Source organism: Struthio camelus, chromosome 18 (genome assembly GCF_040807025.1).
Source record: "Struthio camelus isolate bStrCam1 chromosome 18, bStrCam1.hap1, whole genome shotgun sequence".
Lineage (NCBI taxonomy): Eukaryota > Metazoa > Chordata > Aves > Struthioniformes > Struthionidae > Struthio > Struthio camelus.
The window spans coordinates 1,578,558-1,600,448 of NC_090959.1; the positions used below are offsets into that span (position 1 = coordinate 1,578,558).

General features: G+C 52.4%; 1 protein-coding gene across 3 annotated transcripts in view; it reads left to right on the forward strand.

Annotated features, from left to right (window-relative positions):
* LOC104146961 (arf-GAP with SH3 domain, ANK repeat and PH domain-containing protein 1-like) overlaps positions 1 to 21,123 on the forward strand; it is a 42,161-nt gene extending 21,038 nt beyond the window's left edge. Inside the window, exons 10-27 of one of the 3 annotated variants that reach the window (XR_011135357.1) lie at positions 196 to 350; positions 3,632 to 3,701; positions 4,198 to 4,285; positions 4,859 to 4,907; positions 5,309 to 5,472; positions 5,786 to 5,919; positions 6,619 to 6,710; positions 8,753 to 8,930; positions 10,947 to 11,032; positions 11,394 to 11,509; positions 13,413 to 13,480; positions 14,189 to 14,296; positions 14,976 to 15,180; positions 15,874 to 16,041; positions 17,247 to 17,302; positions 17,515 to 17,801; positions 18,532 to 18,654; positions 20,079 to 21,123. Coding sequence is in view for 2 of the 3 variants with exons in the window: in XM_068912701.1 (XP_068768802.1) it covers positions 196 to 350; positions 3,632 to 3,701; positions 4,198 to 4,285; positions 4,859 to 4,907; positions 5,309 to 5,472; positions 5,786 to 5,919; positions 6,619 to 6,710; positions 8,753 to 8,930; positions 10,947 to 11,032; positions 11,394 to 11,509; positions 13,413 to 13,480; positions 14,189 to 14,296; positions 14,976 to 15,180; positions 15,874 to 16,041; positions 17,656 to 17,801; positions 18,532 to 18,654; positions 20,079 to 20,153 (2,025 nt within the window). In the remaining variant the exon portion in view is untranslated. Of the gene's footprint in view, positions 1 to 195; positions 351 to 3,631; positions 3,702 to 4,197; positions 4,286 to 4,858; positions 4,908 to 5,308; positions 5,473 to 5,785; positions 5,920 to 6,618; positions 6,711 to 8,752; positions 8,931 to 10,946; positions 11,033 to 11,393; positions 11,510 to 13,412; positions 13,481 to 14,188; positions 14,297 to 14,975; positions 15,181 to 15,873; positions 16,042 to 17,246; positions 17,303 to 17,514; positions 17,802 to 18,531; positions 18,655 to 20,078 lie in introns of those variants that run through there. The other 2 variants (XM_068912701.1, XM_068912702.1) reach the window with 2 other exon arrangements.
* Positions 21,124 to 21,891: the final 768 nt, after the last annotated feature.

The following is a 21,891-nucleotide window of genomic DNA, read 5'->3' on the forward strand; positions in this document are numbered from 1 at the left end:
GGCAGCGTATCCCAGACATGCGCAGGCCTGGCTGCCGCATCCCCTGGGAGACACCCACACTGCCAAGGCACCATTGGAGCATTCCTCTGAGAGAGGTTGATGTAAGGCGAGGAGGTGGTAGGGGGACACAGCTGGCATCTCCCATCCCCAGCACAGTGGTGGCTTCCCTGCCCCTATCTTTACCTCTCTCCACAGGGGCAGCTGTGGGGATGGGATGGGGACTTGCTGCTTTCTCTCTTCTTCTGCCAGGATTCTGGGAGCAAACAGGCAGGGTACAACATGCACCAGCTGCAAGGGAACAAGCAGTACGGCACAGAGAAATCAGGAACCCTCTTTAAAAAAAGTGATGGGTAAGTTAGGATCCCATGGACCCTTTCAGTACTCCTTTGAGCAGGTAGAATGGCTGAGCCACAAACCTGGCCTGACTTCTGCACCTCTTCCCCTTTGCAGGAAGGAAGAACCATCTCCCCGTGTTTACTCTTTCCCACCACCTTCATCCAATGCCCCAAGTCCTTGTGCTGGGAGGGATGGGGAACAGTTCATGCCTCTCCCCCTCTCTCAGCCTCTCATGACTCGTCACACCTCCCTCCATTGTCTTTTCCACGCTGAAGAGCCCTGACCCCTTCAGCCGTTGCATGTGTGGGAGCCATTTCACACCTCTGGCTCTGCTTGCTACTCTTCCCTGTGCCTCTCCCTGTCTGCTGCAGCTCTCTGCCATGAGGGAGGACTCAAGGGGTGGGTGCATTGGGGATTTAGGCACTGGCCTGGTGATGTTTTCTGCTCTGTTCTCACTTCCTTTCCTCCCCAGTCCTGAACCATCCTTTGCCTTTCCATCCTTTGCCTCCGCCCTCATAGTTCACGTACTGGGCTCAGCTGTCTGCACAGTGAGAACTAGAGGAAGGACTGGAAATGTCGCATCCTTTGCCTCTGCCCTCATAGTTCACATATTGGGCTCAGCTGTCTGCACAGTGAGAACTAGAGGAAGGACTGGAAATGTCGGGTGGATTAGAGACAGTGTGGGTCAGTGTTTCCTTGGAGAAGGTGTCATGGACCAGAGGGAAGAGAGAGCCAGCAGAGAGGCCGGGTTCCTGTCATGCTCCTTTGGATCAGCCTATCCTGCACCCTTCTCCCAAGAGCTATATTGTGAGCTCCAGGAAACTGCTCTGCTGCCTTTGGATGTTCTCCCAGTGAGTGGTAGTATGGTAGAAGGAAATTGCAAGGTCTTGCACTGGGAGACTTGCATGGGTGGAAAAGACCAGGAAAGGTCCTAGAAAGACCTGAAACTGGACAGAAAATAATGAACTGGGCTTATGAGTCACCTCAGACTAAAGTTCAGGGTCTTTCGCCTTTCAGATGTATCTTTTCAAACCCTTCCCTGAATTTTGGTCTGCCCAGAGTGACAGTTTCAGGAAAGCCAGCCTGGGTAGGCCAGCATGCAGTGATTTGGATGTAATGGTCCTGGGTGTTCGCTGAATATTTCTGTCAGGCCCAGGGTGAGCTGTATGCTCTGCTAGCGGGGTCTGCTCCTCTGAAGGATGCTGTGTTCTTGTATCATCTCCACAGCAGCTGTGCTGCTCATCTGTACAAGCTTCTCCTTATGCCCTTTGCCATATGCCAGGATCTTCTCAGCTCAGAGCAGACCAACAGTGGCAGACCCCATCTGTGGCAGCCAAACCAGCATGTCTGATGAAGAGCTGTGGCCCCACGCTGTCGCTTGCATGGCTCTTGTGCTCGCCAATGCTGTGCAGGGCTGTACTGCATGGTCCGTTCCTCTGCCTGGTGGGAGTCTGTGTGGGTCCTCTCACAGAATCACAGAATGGTTGAGGTTGGAAGGGACCTCTGGAGATCATCTAGTCCAACCCCCCCTGCTCAGACAGGATCCTCTAGAGCACATTGCCCATGGTCGCGTCCAGGCGCGTTTTGAATATCTCCAGGGAAGGAGACTCCACCACCTCTCTGGGCAACCTGTTCCACTGATCAGGCACCCTCACAGTCAAGAAGTTTTTCCTCATGCTCAGATGCAACTTCCTATGTCACAGTTGGTGCCCGCTGCCTCTTGTCCTGTTGCTGGGCACCACGGAGAAGAGTCTGGCCCCATCCTCTCGACACCCTCCCTTCACATACTTGTACACGTTGATGAGATCGCCTCTCAGTCTTCTCTTCTCCAGATTGAACAGGCCCAGCTCTCGCAGCCTTTCTTCAGAGGAGACATGCTCCAGTCCCCTCATCATCTTTGGAGCCCTCCGCTGGACTCTCTCCAGTACTGCCATGTCTCTCTTGTCCTGGGGAGCCCAGAATTGGACACACTACTGCAGATGTGGCCTCCCCAGGGCTGAGGAGAGGGGCAGGATCACCTCCCTCGACCTGCTGGCCACACTCTGCCTAATGCACCCCAGGCTACCTTTGGCCTTCTTGGCCACAAGGCCACACTGCTGCCTCATGCTTAACTTGTTGTCCACCAGGACTCCCAGGTCCTCCTCTGCAGAGCTGCTTTCCAGCAGCTCAGCCCCCAGCCTGTACTGGTGCCTGGGGTTATTCCTCCCTGTGTGCAGGACCCTGCACTTGCCTTGGTTGAACTTCATGAGGTTCCTCTCCGCCCAGCTCTCCAGCCTCTCCAGCTCCCTCTCAATGGCAGCACAGCCCTCTGGTGTATCAGCCACTCCCCCCAGTTTAGGATCATCAGCAAACTTGCTGAGGGTGCACTCTGTGCCTTCATCCAGGTCACTGAGGAGCAGGCTGAACAAGACTGGACCCAGTGCTGACCCCTGGGGGACACCGCTAGCTACAGGCCTCCAACTAGACTCTGCGCCACTGAGCACAACCCTCTGAGCTCTGCCATCTAGCCAGTTCTCAATCCGCCTCACTGTCCACTCATCTAACCCACACTTCCTGAGTTTACCTACGAGGATGTGATGGGAGACAGTGTCCAAAGCCTTGCTGAAGTCCAGGCAGACAACATCCACTGCTCTGCCCTCATCTCCCCAGCCAGTCATTCCATCCGAGAAGGCTCTCAGGTTGGTCAAGCATGATTTCCCTTTGGTGAATCCATGCTGCCTACTCCTGATCACCTTCTTGTCCTCCACATGCTTAGTGAGGACCTCCAGGATGAGTTGTTCCATCAGCTTTCCCGGGATGGAGGTGAGGCTGACAGGTCTGTAGTTTCCTGGCTCCTCCTTCTTGCCCTTTTGGAAGACTGGCGTGACATTGGCTTTCTTCCAGGCCTCAGGCACCTCTCCTGGTCTCCAGGACCTTTCCAAGAGGATGGAGAGTGGCCTAGCGATAACATCCGCCAGCTCCCTCAGCACTCGTGGGTGCATCCCATCAGGGCCCATGGATTTATGGATGTCAAAAGATTGGACAAAAGATCTCGAACCTGATCCTCCTCCGCCAAGGGAGAGTCTTCCTTTCTCCAGCCTTCCTCTCTTGTCCCCAGGGTCTGGAATTGCTGAGGACTGGCCTTAGCAGTGAAGACTGAAGCAAAGGCAGCATTCAGTAACTCTGCCCTCTCTATATCCTTCGTTACCAGGGCACCCATGAGCTCTTCCATCACCTTTCCAGGGATGGAAGTGAGGCTGACAGGCCTGTAGTTTATGCACTGACTTCTCTTGATTCATCCTCTGTTCCTTACCAGGTTGAGAAAAGTCTGGCAGAAGAGGAAATGCACCATCAGCAATGGCTACCTGACCATCTCCCACAGCACGGTAGGAACCACTTTTTTCACCCCATGCTGTTGCTGCTTTGGAGCTGCTGCCCACCACTGCAGCAGCCTCACAGTATGCTGGTGGCTTCCTGGGAGTCTGGCAGAGCTCTTGTGGCTGGTGCTTGCCATGCTGGGCTGCCCCAACATAGCATCTGTGGGGAGTCTTTCCACTAAGACCTGAGTAATCCCTGGGACCTGAGAGAGTTTTAGACAAAAACAGGAGGGCCTTTCCTGCATCTGTACTTGAAGGAACATGAACCTGGGGACTAGGTGCTCCAAGCATGGGGTGGCAGTCCGGTAAGAAAAGATCGATGTTGCTATTTCTTATATTGCTCTTGAGAGTGGAGCCAAGGATGAAGTGCTGGGCATGAGAGAGATTCACTGCTCTTCCGCTTGTGCAGCTTTCCAAGCTACTGCAGAGCCAGGTGGTGATAGTTACTGCCAGGGCGCCACCCTGTGATCCTAGGAGGATTGAGTCTTCTTCCTTCTGGTCATAGCTCAACCGCCCACCAGCCAAGCTGAATTTATTGACATGCCAGGTGAAGCCGAATGTGGACGACAGGAAATGCTTTGATCTGATTTCACGTGAGTCCTGGCGCCTGTTCTGTGCTACCTCTGGGAAGAGACGAGAGAATTGGCAGCAATTTGGGTTTAGAGAGTCAGTGTGGACTGAGGCGAGGTGAAGCTGTGTAGCTCTGAGCTCTGAGCTGGGAGGTTTACCCTGGGAAATTGTGTTGAGAGGCAGCTCTGCTGAGAAGCAGCAGTGCATATGCGAGGTGTGAGATGGACAGCACTGCCACAGTGCGCTCCGGGGTGGGGGGTGCAAGTGGACCATGCAAGTGTAGCAGCTTAGCTAGCATGAGTATCCCTCTTTCCTGATATGTGAGCAGGTCCCTTTGTGTGGGGTGTACCATGGAGGGACTGGGACCAACAGAGTCGTAGGCGATGGTCACCACAGGTGCCAGAGCGGGATTTTTCTGTTCCCTGTGCCTGGCCTTGCTAAGCCCAGCTCAGGCTTCTCCTGCTGTGAACCTGCTGGGTGAGATGGGGATGCAGGGCATCTGCAGCTCTTCCAGGCAACTCTATCCTACTCTCACTAAAATCAAGCCCTTTCAGGCTAGATTTTGGCCTAGAGGAAAATAGCTCTGTGTGTTTCAGATAACCGCACGTACCGCTTCCTGGCGGAGGATGAACAGGAATGTGTTGCGTAAGTACTGCAGGCAAAGAATGCTCACTAGGGACAAAAAGTGCTCCTTTGGCTGCTGATGAGGAGCCAGCTCTTTGGCTAATGAAGCAGCACCCCACTGCCCCTTGTTCAATGTCCTTCCCATCCTTACTGTGTCCTGGTCACTCTGGGGGGCTGGTCAGCTGGTAAGCAGGGCGCAAGGCCCGACTGAGGCCCTTGGCACCCAATCTGCTGCTGGATTCATCTTCAGGAGCTTTGTGTTCAGTGGTTCTGGGCTCTGTAGGCTTCCTTCCTTCCTTGCAGTGCCTACTGTGGCTGTGCAACAGTGGGAGGAACCCCACTGCCCATCTTGTTCGGCTCCCTGCAGCCTGAGCATGTCGGTGCAGGGCCTCTCTTCTAAGAGCAGCTTTCTGTCCATGCAGCTGGGTGTCCGTCCTCAGCAACAGTAAGGAGGAGGCGCTGAATGTGGCCTTCAGCAAGGCACAAGGCGGAGGGGAGAGCAGCAGGGAGGAGCTGACCCGGGCCATCATTGAGGAGGTTAAATGCATGCCTGGGAACAGAGAGTGCTGTGACTGCTCAGCGTCAGGTGAGAGCCAGCCTAGGACTGTGGTGGCCATTGCACAGGCTGCCTACGTTTCTTCTCTCTGGGGACAAGCAGAGCTCTGCCCTTCCCTCTGCAGCATCCAGCTCTGTCACAGCCAAACCCACGGAGACCGTCAGGTCTGGGTCCTTGCCTTTCCCTTTCGTGCTCCCACAGTTCTTTGTTGCCAGTTTGGTATCAAAAGCAGTCCTGCTGCGCACATGTGTGCCTTGTGCCCCAGTGCCCTGAGGCTGCAGGGAGGGCCAGCGGGTGGGAGAGGCAGAAGACACACACTAGCACAGCAGTGTTATCTCTACAGATCCCACTTGGCTCTCCATTAACTTGGGCATCCTGATCTGCATCGAGTGCTCTGGGATTCACAGAGAGATGGGTGTGCATCTTTCTCGCATCCAGTCACTGTCTCTGGACAAGCTAGCAACCTCTGAATTGCTGGTAGGATGCTGCCAGAAGTGCACCCTGTCCCCCTGCCTTCCCCCTTCCTATGGCCCTCCTGAATCCAGGTGGAAGTGAACTCACTGCATTTTTCCCTTGTGAAATGGGCCCATCCTCAGCTGAAATTCTGGGGCGGGAAGCGTCATCTTCAAAGAGAAGAGGAAGGTGCCATTTGACCTTTCCTGAATCATCCATCTCCCACGATGAGTCCCTTCCACCAGCTATGGCACTTCATGCAAGGGAGCGGCAGGGCAGTTCCAAGCCAAAAATGGGATTGAGCTGAGTGTGGGAAGGGCAAGGGGAAGGAGGATTTGCAAAGGGCTGGGATGGTCCAGATGCTCATAAATGACATGGTTGTAGGTAGGTGTATGATGAGGGCTGGCTGGAGAGCTGCTGACAGCTGGTAGGTGTCAGGTCAAGGAATGAGAGTGTTTAGCAATGATCATTGCTTGCCTGGATATGAGCCTGGGAGTTGGCTTTGGGGTTACACTTCTGGGGTTGACAGATCTCAGCAGTATGTGGGACAGAGTCTCTATGCCATTGGGCATGCTCATCCTGGGAGCCATTCACTGCCCCTTGACACATCCCGCTGAAAATAAAGTGCCAAAGGTCAGGATCTCTTACCCTGAGCTCCCTCTCCTGCTGCCAAGTATGTAGTGTTGCATGTCCCATGCCACGTCTAGTTTGTTTGTTTTGCAGCTGGCAAGGAATATTGGCAACTCTGGCTTCAATGTCATCATGGAAGCGAATATCCCCAGCTCTTCAACGAAACCCACAGAGCACAGCGATATGTAAGTTGCCATGCAAGAGCTGTTATTTGTGGGAGGTTAGGTATGGGGCCCTTGTCTGTGTGCATATGCTCCATGGGCCTGTTACTTCCCCATGATAACCAGACACATGGATGCTACCTGATTTCCTTGCCCAGATGGTAACTTCTGTTTAGAAGCAATTTGATCAAGCCCAGCAGGAAAGGTCTGATAAAGGAGAATGAAGGGGCAAGGACGACCCAGCAGGATGGTGCAAGGCGTGGCCTCAAGGTCAGGACAGAGATCAAGGAAACAGCACTAGAAAGGGAAAGGCATGAAGAGAAACAGAAAAGAAATGGAGCTGCCAAGCATGATGACCCTGGCTTCACACATCAGCCAGGCAGGGAAGGACAGAGAGATGTAATGGGATGGGGGAGGGTGAATTGCATGGTGCAGAGCAGTTTACAGCGTCCAGTGGCTGGGGCCCAGATTCAGTGAGTTTAGCATAGGCATCTAGCAAAAGGAAAGAGAAAACAAGAGGCTTCTGGGCATCACGTGTGTGGCCAAATTACTTGTGATGTAAGTGCAGAGACAGAAGTCTCTGAAGGCTTCCAGTATCTACACGTTAGGTGCCTGCTTCTTTCACTGAGTGTGTGAGGACCTATCGCTTGGTACATTCACTGTGGATGCAAGCCACAAAGCCCTCTTCATCCCAGAAAGCACTCCAGCCTCTAGGCTCTGCAGAGGATGGGTGAGAGCTTGGACAGCATGGTTCGTGCCAGGAGTAACTCTGGGCTTCTCCAAGGCTTGGTACTGCAAAGCCAGGGTGCAGCAGCGCTCTTGGGAAAGCAAATAGGTGGGGAGCTTATTGTGAGGTACTGAGGGGACTTTCAGGCAGCTAGAAAGCAGGCAGAGCAGACACAGTCAGCGACTTAGTGTCCATTACAGGCATTTAAGTCCTCACTAGGGCAGCATTTAGACAGATGGGACCCACATTGCAGTAAACAGATGGATAAGGAAGAGGCTTGGGTGTCGAATGAGCAAGACTGGAACTGGATGAAATTTATTTGTTCTGCGGCAGCTTTTTCTTCTTGAAGTGCTCCTTTACAACCTGGGCATCTGCCCCACAGATCCTCTAGCAGGTCACTGTTTCTGCTGTTTTTGAATTCTTCTCTTCTTCAGCTGGAGGTTCCCGGCTTACTTAGTCATTCCTTGTCTGGAAACTGTTCCGTTTTCTTGATCATTCTTGTCTAGTCCACACCAGGTGATGCTTCTCACTCCCCATTATTTCCAGTCCTTCCTCTAGTTCTCACTGTGCAGACAGCTGAGCCCAGTACGTGAACTATGAGGGCGGAGGCAAAGGATGGAAAGGCAAAGGATGGTTCAGGACTGGGGAGGAAAGGAAGTGAGAACAGAGCAGAAAACATCACCAGGCCAGTGCCTAAATCCCCAATGCACCCACCCCTTGAGTCCTCCCTCATGGCAGAGAGCTGCAGCAGACAGGGAGAGGCACAGGGAAGAGTAGCAAGCAGAGCCAGAGGTGTGAAATGGCTCCCACACATGCAACGGCTGAAGGGGTCAGGGCTCTTCAGCGTGGAAAAGACAATGGAGGGAGGTGTGACGAGTCATGAGAGGCTGAGAGAGGGGGAGAGGCATGAACTGTTCCCCATCCCTCCCAGCACAAGGACTTGGGGCATTGGATGAAGGTGGTGGGAAAGAGTAAACACGGGGAGATGGTTCTTCCTTCCTGCAAAGGGGGGAGGTGGGTGCAGATGTCCCCCTGCCCCATCACTGCAGACCTGCACACTTAAAATGTATGCAAGTCAAGGTCTCATTTAATTATGTAACTCCAGGAGAAGAAGCTTTAAGAAAACACTGTGTTTTATTTAAGAGTTACGAATGCTGCTATAGAGAAATCTGGGGAATGGAGCAGAGACAGGAAAGGTGTGAAACTGCCTGGCAGGTCTGAAGGAGAGAGAGAGGGAAAGTAGCTGGGGCAGTAGAAGAGGACGGGGAATCCCTGTGCCAGTAAATGCTTTCCGGGTCTCTGTTTGGGCCCTAACTTTTACTCTGTTGGTCTCTGCCAGGGCTTTTCGGAAAAATTTCATCATTTCCAAATATGTTGAAAAGAAATATGCCAAGAGGAGCCCTGCTGGTCACCATCCAGACCTCCCAGAAGCTGTCATGTACAAGGACATACTTTCTTTGCTCCAAGCTTATGCTGAGAATGTGGATTTGAGCAAGCCTGTGCTGGCACCTATGCAGGTACGGCTCCCTCTCTCTAGCACAACAGAGGGCATAGGGGCAGTCCTGGCACCATCACCAAATGGGGGGATTGCAGGAGACTCGAGACATCTGAAACGGAGGTGCTCACAGGGAGCAGGACAGCAGTCCTGCTCCCCTGGCAAGAGCCTGAACTCCAGGGAAGGCTGAATTCCCAGGCTGCATGGTTAGAGCACCCAGCATTTCTGTCTTCCTATTCCCAGCCCTGGCTGCCAGGTACTGCTTGGAAGGGGGTGTTACAGGGAGCTGTAAGGTTCTTCACCATTGGTTTCATCTTGCTTACTGTAGCAGCATTGACTAGGAAGGCAGGCAATTAGAGGAGTTTTCTCCTGGGGAGCTGGACACATAACTGTGGCACAGCTGCCGCTGTGAGTGATGCCAGTATGCAGCATCTGGACAGTAATTCTATTGACTACTGAATCATCAAGCAATATTAAAACAATCCTTTGCTTGCTTAAAGCAAAGATAAATGTGACAAGGATCATGTCCTTCATGAGCCTGCCTGCCGGCTCTGCCTCAGCAGCGTCTTCGTCAGCCCCCCCTCTCCCTGGGAGCCTGCTGTCCCCCTTGCAGACACTGGGCAGTCTCATGGGTTCATATGAAAAATAGCTTTGCTGTATTCTCTCCAACCTGTCCACAAAGGCCACTGTGCCCATGAGAGATCAGGGCTTTCCAGGGAAAATGGTGCTTTCTGTGGGCTGAGTGTAACAGGTAGATTTGAGGCGGGGTAAGTAACATCGCAACAGAGGATGGTGTTTTAACCCAACAAACTGGCTGTATCAGCAGAGCCCTCCTCACTGTCTGCATGCTGGGGGCCACAAGTCATAACCACACAGCCAAGAGTTTTTAAAGGCCAATTTGTAACTGTTGCTTGTAAACTTCTAAACATATTTCAGATCCCCAAAATGTCCAAGTCTTATTTGGAAGCTGTAGGTTGAAAATTCAGGGTATTATTTTTGTCTCAAACCAAAGTGTGAATCCTTGCTGTAAGTGCAGCCCTAACTCCGAAGGTGTTTGCATCTATGGGAATGCTGCTGTCCCATCCTCTTTCCCGGCAAGGACACTTGTGAATGTTGCCCAGAGGAAAGCTGAAGGAGCAAAATGCTGGAATGAGCAAGAAACAGTCAGAATTGGAGGTTCTGGGACAAACTGGCAAGTGAGAAGCAGCTCTGCAGAGATCAGCTATTGCACATCTGGAGGCGCCCAGTGGCAGCCAATGGGATCATGAACTCAGCCAAGTTCTGCCTCTGACATGGCGGGGGGAAACTAGAAAAAAAAAGTCACCTCTGGTTGACTCAGTTTCCAAATGTGAAAAGGGAATGGTTAATCCTTCTTCATGAAGCTATCAGAAATGAAAATGAAAGGTGGCAGCTAAAGGGCAGATGTTAGGAAAATAAGTGGCTCAGGCCCTAATAAAAAGGTGTCAGTTGCTTAAAAAGGACTTAAGGGAGGATGAGGAAAGTGTGATTAGAAAAAGTTTCCTGGAGAAATGTGGCTCCATGGATCCACCTCATGTTGAGACAGCACTGGAGTTCTAATCAACCTTGCTGTACATGGCTCTAAAAAGACAAACCTGTTTCTGTTCGTCCCTTGGAGGCTGTTAGGGATGTTAAATGTATAAGGGAACACCAATGCAGATTGGGGAGCTGGCTGATTTAACTTTTTGGTTTGTAAGCAAGCAGCTCTTACCCCTGCATGTGGCATCTGCTTGGTACTGAATTGCACATGCTCACAGACTTTCCAAAAGCCTTTGACTAATTAATTGTTCATGAGAAGTTCCTAGGAGAAACCAGCAGCCGGTTATCTCTCATGTTTGCAGAGCATCTGACAGGTTGGATGCTGTCCCTAGGCAGTCCTCAGAACTCCTCTAGTATCATAGCTGCTCCTCCTGGGATCATGCAGTTCCTAAAACACTGGAAGGACAGAGCTCTGTTTGCAGTGGAGATGCTGGCAGACACAGGCTCATCCTGCTGCTTTCTGTATTTTTCTTGTTTACAGGAACCTGGGGAGACCATTCTCCACCTGGCAGTGTTGCTGTCTGATCGAACCTCTTTGCATGTTGTTGATTTTCTTGTGCAGAACAGGTAAGCTCGTGACACCTGGCCAGCTTGTCATAATGCCAGTGCTAGTGAAAGGTGTAAAACTGATGGTTTTGGAGATTTCTTCTACATGCTCCCAAAGAAGAGTTAGAGAAAAAGCACTGGGGCAAGCATCCCAACAAATGTGCCTTGGGCTGGACTTGGGATGGCGATCCCTAGCTCGGAGGGTTCTTAGGTTCTCTCATCTCCTCTGGGTCTTTGTTGGGGTGTGGCAGTGGTGGTGATCATCCAGCCCACTCCAAATGAGGTGAGAAGAAACACATGTGCAAACACCAAGTGGTGTTTGCTATGGCTGGGGCAAGCTGCTCTTCCTAGACATGCTAAGACTATTCATCCTCTGCTGCAGTGGGAGCCTCGCAAAGCAGACTGCAAAGGGGAACACACCGCTTCACTACTGCTGCTTTCACAACAAACCCGAGTGTGTCAAGCTACTACTGAAGGCCAAAGCCAGCATTGCCATAAGTAAGTGGCGGGGGGAACCTCCACCCTGTGCATGCAAGTGGTGCCTTCTCAACCCCTTTCTGGAAACACCACCGTGAGTCTTGCTAAACTCCTCAACAGTGCTTGTTTGCTGCTGGGGAGCAGCAACTTCCAGAGAGACTCCAGAGAACTAGACTAATAACAGCTTTTGATGGGGACCCTGCCTTTGGGATGATGCCTCTTCTCATCATGTCCAATAAGGTGTCTTGCTCTTCCCTCTGATACTGCTCTTGGTTTGCTCTCCAGGTTCAAGGGCGTCCACAAGCCAGTCAGGCCTGCCTCTCAGGACTCACGGTGCCCTCTGTGAGGTGGACTGACCAAGGTTCCTGCTCTTCACAGTCTGGGACAGAATTGCAGGCTCCACTCTCCAGCTCAGAGCTGGGGCTGCATCCTCTCTGCTCCTCAGAGGACATCCTGTCTTCAGGGAGCTCTTTCTTCTGCCCTATTTCACTACTCCCTTTCTCAAGTAGAAAGCCAAAGGTCTGGCTGCAGCTGGCAGCTTTGTGGTTGTTTCCTTGCTCTCCGCAGCCTGAGCTCTCCTGAGCAAGGGGAGATTATGCTGGGGTGTGCTCACAGAGCTAGAAGAGCAAGAGAAACATGATCTGAGCTGCTTTTCCGCACTCAGCACATGCACAGCAGAAACTGTGACAGAGACTTTTTTATTTTCAAAGCCAAAGCTGAAATGCTGGGGAATGGATAGGAGGTTTGCCAAAATGCTGGTTCAGAGACTGAGCATATAGTGGTGCTCAGGAACCCAGATTACAGATCTAGTCATTTATACTGCACATAAATCCCTATCTCCTCTTAAGACCATGGAACTGAGCTTTAAAACAGGGATTCTTGTTGAAATGAGAGATCACAAAAGCCATCATCATTAGGTATCGGCTGAGTTTGTAGGTACATTCAGTCACTCCTCAGATGCTCCCCTCTGTTTTACACTGCAGATAGTGCAGTGTCAGCACCTAGGAGAACAGAGAAAATGCTGCAGGGTGGCAGGGAGGTGCATGCATCTCCTCCAGTCTCACAGGGATTTGTCTGGCCAAACTTCTCATGTCCCAAGTCATGCCAGGGGCAGTGGTAGTGGTACCTGCCCCGTCTCTACCGACTCCCCCCAGTACCGCAAGCTTCCAGAGTCTGCAGCGTGGACCCTGCAATGGTTTGGGATGTCCTGCAGTCCCTCGAACGCCAACCACCTGGAGGCAGGAATGTGTCCTCCAGCCACCTGCCCCCTCCCTTCTCCAGAGTCCTCTGAGGTGCCCACTCTCCCCAGCCTGCCTGGGGCCTGCTGGGCTTCACAGACAGAGCCTGGTAGGAAACAAGGTTGCAAAATTATAGCAACAACATAGCAGATCTCAACTTGAGCCCTCATAGGAGAGGAAGATTGGTGCTGAATCTACTTTTGTACCCTTCAGGCGGTGGCAGTGACTGTGATCTTTGTCTCTCTATCCTGTCCTGTCCCTGCAAGGCACCAGGATTTACTCACTGTCCTTTCTCTCCTTATCTGGGTGTCTCATTGCTCCTGTCCTTTTTAAGGCTATAGGGATAGTTGGTCCCTGTTTAGGCTGGTCCCTGTTTGCCCGGAGCTGTTTGTCCTGAGAAGCTGCATGAAGATATGTTGGGATGTGAATGACCTGTTAAGCTTGATGCCATCAAAATGTGCCTTTCTCACAGCACTTCCTCTGCCCTTTCTTCCTTTTGATCCTCTCGCACCAGGCATTCCTGCTCCACCTTTCACGTTAAGCTTAACATTTCTGTTGCAATTCTCTAAGGTCTCCAGAGACAAATAAGCAGGCTTTGCATAGGGTCCCTGTAAACAGCATTACTCTTTGCTTAGTAAAGCACAGAGAGGGCTCATAGAGTTCAAGATTGCCATTTTTGTTCACAGCTAACGAAGCAGGAGAGACAGCCCTGGATGTTGCCAGGAGGATGAGACATCCCCTGTGTGAAGAACTGGTAAGAAATTGTATCTCACTCCCTCTGCTTTCAGGATGTCCCAGCAGCAGAGGGAGAAGCCCTGGAAGGGCACCCATTTGGACATGTCAGGTCAATGCCACTGCAGGGCTGCACCAGACTGTGAGGGGGAGAGCTGAATGGAGGGGGACCATACAGCTTCCTGCTGTGAGGGATGGAGCTGAGACAGGCAAAGCTGTATGGCTTTGCATCATGCAAGCAGCACTGCCTTGGCCCGATGCAGTCCTGTGGCCCTGCTTGGTGGCTGGAGACTGCACAGACAAGTGTGTCTGTCTCTCAGCACCTCTGGTGTCTGTGTGGGACATGGAGGAGGAGGTAGTGAGGGTTTCGGGAGGAGATGGCCCAGCAGTTGTGGGATGCCTCAGGGTAGGACAGTTTGGGAAAGGCCAAACCAGAGCAGTCCAGAGGTCATGCTGTGCTGTGGGGGTGAGAGCAAGCATCTACTTGTGTAGTCCAACAAAACAGACCTGCTAGCTCCACAAGTCCTGTTTCTGCCACATCTTGAACTGCATATTTGGAGATTTTTGCAAAAACCTCGTGCTCCCAGTTTGCCAGGCAGGAAACATTGCTCGCAGCTTGCAGATATTTCTCTGAGAATCTGAATGGTCAGAGCTGGGGACACCTATGGCCTTGGGTGCCAGCTGGGGGTAGGAAAGGGTTGGGTTCTCAGGGAGCTCCTCTGTGTCTCAGCTGCTGCAGGTCCAAAACAATCAGTTCAACCTGCATGTCCACGTGGAGTACGAGTGGTGGCTGGGCCAAGATGACATGTATGAGAGCGATGAAGACCTGGATGAGAAGGTGAGGTCCCACCCTGTGACCAGGCAAGGGATGTACAGCCCAGTGTGGGCCTTGGAGGACATGCCTCATGCCTGACACTGAGCCACTCTTTGCTCCCAGCTGCTCCCCTCAGATGATCTCTTGTCATCTTCCCCTGGTAATGCTGGCCCTTGTGAAACTATCGATTGAGTGCTTCCCTGTAGATGAGGAAAACATAAGTCTTTTTTTTTTTTCTTTCTCAAGTGAAATTACTCCTGTCTTGGAGAGGAGCGAGAGTTTGGCTCTGCTGCCCAGCCCCTTGTATGTCCTCTGCCTCTTTGTTGTGGGGGCTGTTTGAATCTGTCCTGGTGTCTTCTGAGGCCTGTGTCTGGGGCCTAGGCCTTGTGGGGTTGGGGGTAGTTCAAGATGACCAGGAGCCAGGTCCGTCACTGTCCCATAGCCCCAGGCAGCTTCAATGGCCTGTGCTGGTGGTCCTAGCAGTCCTGTGATGGCCATGCCACACTGACATTGCATTCTGTCTCCCTGCCAGCCCCATGGGGCAAGTGTGGCCTATAGTCCTGGAGAGGGGCTAAGGGCCACATGTATCACTGCTGCCTCCTGCTCTCGTTACTCTGGAGCAGTCAAAGAGTCCTGTACTTATTGCTCTAGCTTTTTTCTCCTTCTGTATGCCCCATGTAATGTGCAAATATCTGTTTCCCAGCTGGGTCCTTCGAAGAAAGAACGTGCTGTGCGCCCTCAGAGCTGCTACCATCCACCTGCTCCTGCCTCCAAGCAACAGGCAGCAGGGGCAGTGCCCCAGGACAAGTGGCCAGACACCTATATGTCACCCACCCACCTCTGCAGCCTGGACATACCACCAGCCCCCTCCTGCAAGCCTCCTCTCCCACCTCAGTGGGCAAGCCCAGGTAGGAGCATGATGTGAGAATGTGTGTCTGCCTGGGGTGGCAGAGTTAGGACCTGGAGCCTGTGCAGCGTGGCTCCATCAGAGGAGAATCACTGGGGCTGCAGCTGGGCCCCTGATGATGCGTGAGGAGTTGTCCTGTGCCGTAAAGTGCGATTCTGTTCTCTGCTCCTTGCGGGAGGAAGGCTAGTTGGTGTTGGCTGGTGTTTCCCAGCACTGATCTCTGTGTGGGTCTTTGCAGACCAATGTGGCACATGCTCACCCTCAGATCCCCTACAGTGGTGCTCTAAGGATGCACACCGTATCCTCTTGAACATTGCTGTTACTGGGAAAGGCTGAGGGGCAGATGTTTAGAGACAGGACTGGAAACACAGAACTACTAGTAGAAGCAACAACATTGCATTTCTGATCCTCAGCAAGATTCCATCCTGCTGTCCTTGCCCAGCCTTTCTTTGGTGAGCCCAGGCATCCTGCTTTATAGGAGACTTGCCAAGTCCTGCCTGACTTCCCCTCCATGTGTCCCAGTTGTGCTTCCAACTTGATGCCTTTCTCAAGTCAGACCTGCAAGCAGAGAAATGAATATCACTGTCAATGTATCTGCTGATTTTTGCCTGGAGCTTCGCTCCTGGGCACCCTGCTCAGTGTCAGCTTGCTTTTGACTCACGATTTGTTCCTGATCTGTGTTTAACTCCCCCAGACGCCCATCCACCCCTTCTTACCAGCACATCTGTCTTTACTGAGGACACAAAAACTGGGAGGATCTCACCCCTGTCTCTGAGCGCCAAGCACAAGCGCACATCCTCAGAACCAGTGCCTTGGGTACCACTTAGCCCTGAGCAGCCCAGTCAAGTCAAGCTGATTTCAGGTAATGAAAGAATTGGCTCAGAAAGAGCAAGGAGACAGGCCTTGCTGGTGGAAAGGGCCCTCTGGAGGTCTCCAGTCCATGACCCACTCAGAATGGGGTAATCACCCCATTCTGGCTGTTTGTGGCTTTTTCTAGCTGAGCCATGAAACCTCCTAAGGATGGAGGTCCAGGCCAAGGGCAGACTGATACCCTGGCTCTTAGCTCAGCTGCAGATGAGGAGGGCTAGAGGCCAAACCCAGAGATACTATGTGCTTCAGCGTGAGCTGTGCATCAGGCTGGGCCAGTGGGGGAATGCTGCACTGGGCTTTTTGCTCTAGACCAAAGAACCGGGTGGTTGCTTCCAGAGGGCTCTGGCAGTATAGGATCTCTCCAATGTGTCAGTGGTTCTTTCTTCCTGTTTTGAGGCTGGATTTTTCTTGCCTGTGCGTTCTTTGGTGGGGGAAGGTTTTCCAGAAGTCTGAGATAATTTTCACTGCTTCTGCAAGACCTGAGGGCCTTGTTCATGGATCAGGCCTGCAAGGCCTCTTGCTTGGATTCTGGGTTGGGAGAACAGTGTGAGGTGCAGCACTGAGCTGTGTGCCCACAGCTGTGACACAAGAAGAGCTCCCCACACCCAGGCGGTTAGGTGGGAGCCAGGCTCTTTTATGGGTCATGGGGCTGTTGGATATGCTGAATTTGAAGAACCAAATCACCCTGTGCCAGTCTTTCAGCCAGTGGATTTGTTTTAATAGGTGCCCATGGCAGAGAGATGCCCCTCTCTGCACCCCAGGCAGAGTGGCAGGTTTGGGGGTGAGGCAGTGGCTTTCAAAATGTGAACTCTTCAACAAAGGGGCTGAACACTGTCGGGTGCAGCTCAAGACACTCCAGGCTGGGAGTTTGGCCTGCTGGAGCCCCCAGGTACCAGGGTCTCTCTTCTAGGAAATAGCCTCTTCCCAGCAGAGCTCAGCCACATGGGGAGTGCTGGAGTGCCAAGCACTCATGCCACGACAGCCACCCCCTTCCCCTGGTGCTGGCAGCTCTCAGGGCACCTTGGAGCTGTATGGCCCAGCTCCCAGCACAGCTGTTTCCTTATGCTGCTCTGGGAGCTGCCCTCCTGCACACCCAACTAGCAGCATGGCAGTTCCCTGGAGAGCCAGAACAGCCACCTCTGCCTGCCTTTCTGGCTTTGCTGCTGTTGCTAAAGCTCCTCTGCATTTTGCCCTTAGCACTAGCTCATGCCAGCCTGTGGGCCTGCCTGCTTTACCAGCTGCAGCCCAGCAAGGTAAGGACACATGCTGCATGGCCTTTCCTTTTGTCCGTCACACCAGCGACCCCCCCCCCCCCCCCCAGTCTCAGGTCAGATGTCCCTGCCTGGTAATGCTTGTCTCACCCTAATCTCCACTCTTATTTCTTCTGCTTCCTCACTACATTCTCTTTCCTTGCTGCCCCTCTCCACCCCATCCCCAATCCCTCCGCTCCCTTCTTGCCTTCCAGCTCCAATCTGATGGGGGTGCTTGTTGCCCACGCTGTGCCACGGAGCAGGGCTGTGCTGCATGGTGGTGCTGGAGTGGAGGTTGCTGTTGTCCATCCTGTGATGAAAAGTGGGAGGAGATGACCAGCCTGTTTATGTCCTAGGTGCCCTGAAGGCAACAGGCTCCCTCTGCACGTCTGGCCCCCAGGCTGTGGGACAACCTGGCCCACACCAGTACCTCCAGGAGTCAGATCCATATTTGGTCCATGCCAAGGATGCTCCACCTCCTCTTCCTCGGAGGAGCAGTCTGGTAGGTGGTCAGTGGCCAGGGTCTGCTCATTTCAGCTCCCATGTTTGCCTAGATTTATCACCTTTGTCTTCAAACTGAGCTGGAGCCTGACATAGTAAACTCTCTTCCCACCACTTCTCCCATGACTCCCTGGCATTGACAGGTCTTTACTAGGTGCTGGGAACGCTATGCTCAGAAATGGCTAGGCCCTCCTAATGCATGCTAGACCTATGGAGATTGCTGTTATTTAGCACTAGCCAAAATCCTCACCAAGTGGTTCAGAGGAAAGATGTGGACGATTTCAGGTTGCTGACAGGTCAGGTGCACTTCTGGACATGCAGGAAGGCACAGAGCCCTCTTATTAGGGGGAGCTTGTTTGGGTTACTTGGTCTTGGGGTTGTGCTTAGCAGCACCCACATCTCCTCAAATAGAGCTGTTGTGAGAGAACTGGGGCCCCAGACAGTACAACTGCAAATGCTGCAGTCCTGGGGAAGAGGGGCAGGTGCCTCTGGAAGGATGTTCCAATGGAGGGAGATCTCTTCTGGATCCCTGTCCCACCTAAATTCCCAGCAAGTGCTCTGCTGCCTCTGTCCTCCCTTTACACAGTAAAGCTCCCTGCTCTTAGCCTTGCTCTTCACGCATCCTTGCCAGGGCCTTTGGGACCAAGACACTGAAGCTATTTTAGTTTGTTTCTGATGAAGCTGATGGCAGAAGGGATTGGGCTTGATGATGCTCTCTCTTCTGCTTGCAGAACAGACTGCTGCTCCGCAGGGTCCGAGCTCTCTATGATTGCAATGCTGACCGGGAAGATGAGCTGACTTTTCGCACAGGCGAGATCATTGTGGTGTCTGAAAAGGAGGACAGCAACTGGTGGGTGAGTGAACCTGCGTATGCTGAATGGCTTTGGGATTTATACCTGATTGTCTCTCCTCCCCCTCCGTCTCTTGCCTGTGTCCCATATGTGTCACACCTATTGTCATCTCCTGCTCTGTCTTCCATCTTCTGTCTTTTCCTTGGCATGAACTCCTGGTTATACCTGGGCAACCTGCTCCCTGTGCAGACACCACATCCCACCGTTTTCCTTCTCTGCAGTCCAGACAGGTGTCGGTATGCTTGCCTCCCACTGCTTGTGGCCTGGCCATTCCCCTTGTCCACAGCAGCTTGCTTGCACAACCCATCCAGCCACCTTCTTCAGGGGCATCAGAGACCGCTCACCTATCATCTGTTTTTGGCCATCTCCAAGGGAGGCAGGTCCTCAGCCCTCGCATTCACAGCAGGGGAGCAAGGAAGCTTAAGGACCTTAAAAGCAGATGTCTTATCATCTGCTGCAAGTGACAGCTGAGCTCCAGGTCTTCCTTGGTACCGGGTGGGCTGATATCCCCAAAACAGGACTTCCCTGGGCAGTCACGGCTTCCCCTGCAGGGGAGACTCCCTCCAGACTGATACGATCTGGAGCACTGCTTAGCAAAACGAAAGACCAGAAGGCCCACACTGTGTTTCAAACTTCTTGCAAACCTGAGTTTTCACTCAGGAATGCTAGTGCAACCCTACTAACCAGGCCCTTTGCTGGCAGCAGCACAGTTTCCCCAGGGCAAGGAGGAGGGTTAAAAAATGGATGTAAATACACTCTCCCCTACCTCCGTGAAAGATTTAAGCAGCAATCGGTAATTACAATTAGTGGTTTCCGTCATTCAAACAAACACTTGCAAATAGCAATTACAGCCCTTTATCTCCTGCCCTGGATGAGTTGATTTATCTCAGTAAATCAAAATAACTTTGTTTTTGTTGTTTTTCTTCTGAAGATTTCTTCCACCAACCTACTGGGCATTTGTATTCAGTCCTACCAACTGCTACTCTGGCTTACTTCTGGCTGTCATGCTCAAGGGGATCTGCAGTTGCTTTATTTTGCTATGGCTCCATAGGGCAAGAATAACCTCCAAAGACTGAACATACCGCAAACTAGACACCTGCTTGATTCAGTGCATAGAGCACCTCCAATTCTGCCTTTCATCCTGCCCACCTTGTGTCAAAGTTACATGCAGAGCTGCCTTGCCAGGCCCTCATGGCAGAGTAACTGGCTGCAGAGCCGGGGAACTGTGAATATTTTCCTTCGTAGGGCTGTCAGACCCACCTTGATGGGGACTTGACTCATGTGAGGTCAGGTGTTTGCCTGGATGTTGCTGCCCTTAGGCAAGGCTATTTGAGCAACCATACGCAGCTGTTTTAGGCCATTTTCACATTCCTTTCAACCCCACTGTGCCATGTTCACTGCTCCTTTTCTTTCCTTTCTCCCCACAGAAAGGGTGGATTGAAGGACAGCCTCATAGGCGAGGTGTCTTCCCAGCTTCCTTCGTTCATGTGCTCAATGAATAGGAACTGCTTCAATTCAGGAAGAAAGATCTGATCAGCTGCTTAAAATGCAACTCTCCCGTATCCTGTCTGCAGAGGGCTCCCTGGGCACAAGCAAGCTGGGAGCACCAGCTCACTCGGACCTGCCTCCCTCGTGTCAGCTGCCCCCAGTGTACCCATCCCCCTGCCAATACCTGGTTCCTGGCATTGGCTCTCTTCTCTCTGGCCTACCCACAGTGCCAGGCTGTCACAAAGGATGCCTCCCTGGCCAGCAGTGCTGATGGGGAGGCCCAACACGCCACATAATGTCAATTTAAATGGTGCGTTAGGCCTTGGATACTTGCCCACCTGTGTGACGCGCATCCTGTGTTAGCAAACTCTGCGTAGCCAACAGGAGAGGATGAAGCAACCGATGTGCTCCGTGGCCGTGTTCCAGGTCTCAGCTCAGCCATCGCCACCACCTGAACCCATCTGCATTCCCAGGCAGGACCCAGCCCTCGTGGGCTCTATTGTCACTCCAGGGCTTCTGTCACCTGCCCTCACATTCAGCTCCAAGGCAAAGAAACCTCCAGTTCTTGCCATATGCTGTCTGTGCTGTGAGTCCTGCAGTGCTTCTCTGCTCTGATGGTACCAATGGTAATGATGGTACAATGGAGCAGAGCTGTGCCACTGCTGTGCAGTCCTGCGAGAACCTCTGAAGTTGCAAGTGGAGCTGCAAACCCCTGAGAAATACTCTTGGGGAACAGCAGCTTCTGCGGAGAACAGAGTGTGTTAGGAGCTGCACTGCTTGGAAATGCAAGTGAGTCCTGTGCAGTTAGCACCACTTAGCGTTTTTAATGTCCTTAATTCCTCCTACCCAGGTTTGACCAATAGTTAGCGCTCCAGAAAATCTGCTCAGTGACAGTTCAGGGAATTGCTCTATCAGTACCTAGACTCGGAGGACTGATGGAGAGGCCCCCTGGGCCATCACTAATAAATAGTGGCTCTTCAGTGCTCTGTGCTTTGCAGGACTATTCTAGTTTGTGTTTCCAGCCTCCCTTCTATTTGCAGCTCTTCTTCAGGCACCAAACCTCCTCTCAGACATTAGAGTGAGGAGCCCAAGAGGCCCAACCTCCCTGCCAGATAAAATTGCTCATAATTTAGCTTGCATGGATGTTCTCCATGGGCTGTAATTTTCCGGTATCTGAATCACACTTCACACACTTCCTCTGTCCACTACTGAGTCAAAATCCAGTCAAAAGGTGCAAAAAAGATGGCTGGGAGTGGCGCTGGGTGGACAAGGCTATCAAGATCCCTGTGTTGCTGGTACTACCCTCATCAGAGGCTAAATTGTCCCACCATGACATTACTGGGGTAGGGGAGGTGCTTCCACACCAGGCAGCTTCTCCCATCTTCAGAGAAACATTTTTTTATTTGAATTTCCTGATTGCAGATCCGGGAACTTCATCTTTTTTTTTTTTTTTGTTGCCTCCATAGGGCTGGACTACCTCCTTTTGCACTCAGTGGCTTTTTGTCTGGGCAGGGGCAGTCCTTGGTGCTGCCGCTCTCAGCTCTGTCACAGACAGATGGGAGGGGGGTGGCAGCTCAGGTTGCACATGACGCAGAGTAGGGGAGGACACAATCTGGAAAGAAGTCGGATGCAATGCAGAGGTGCTCCCTGCCTGCGATCTGGAGCCTGGCTGTGGGTAGGTCTCAGCAATGCACCACAGAGACGATATGTCTGTGCCAGTTCACCCCGGCTGGTCCCACTGGGAGGCAGCTG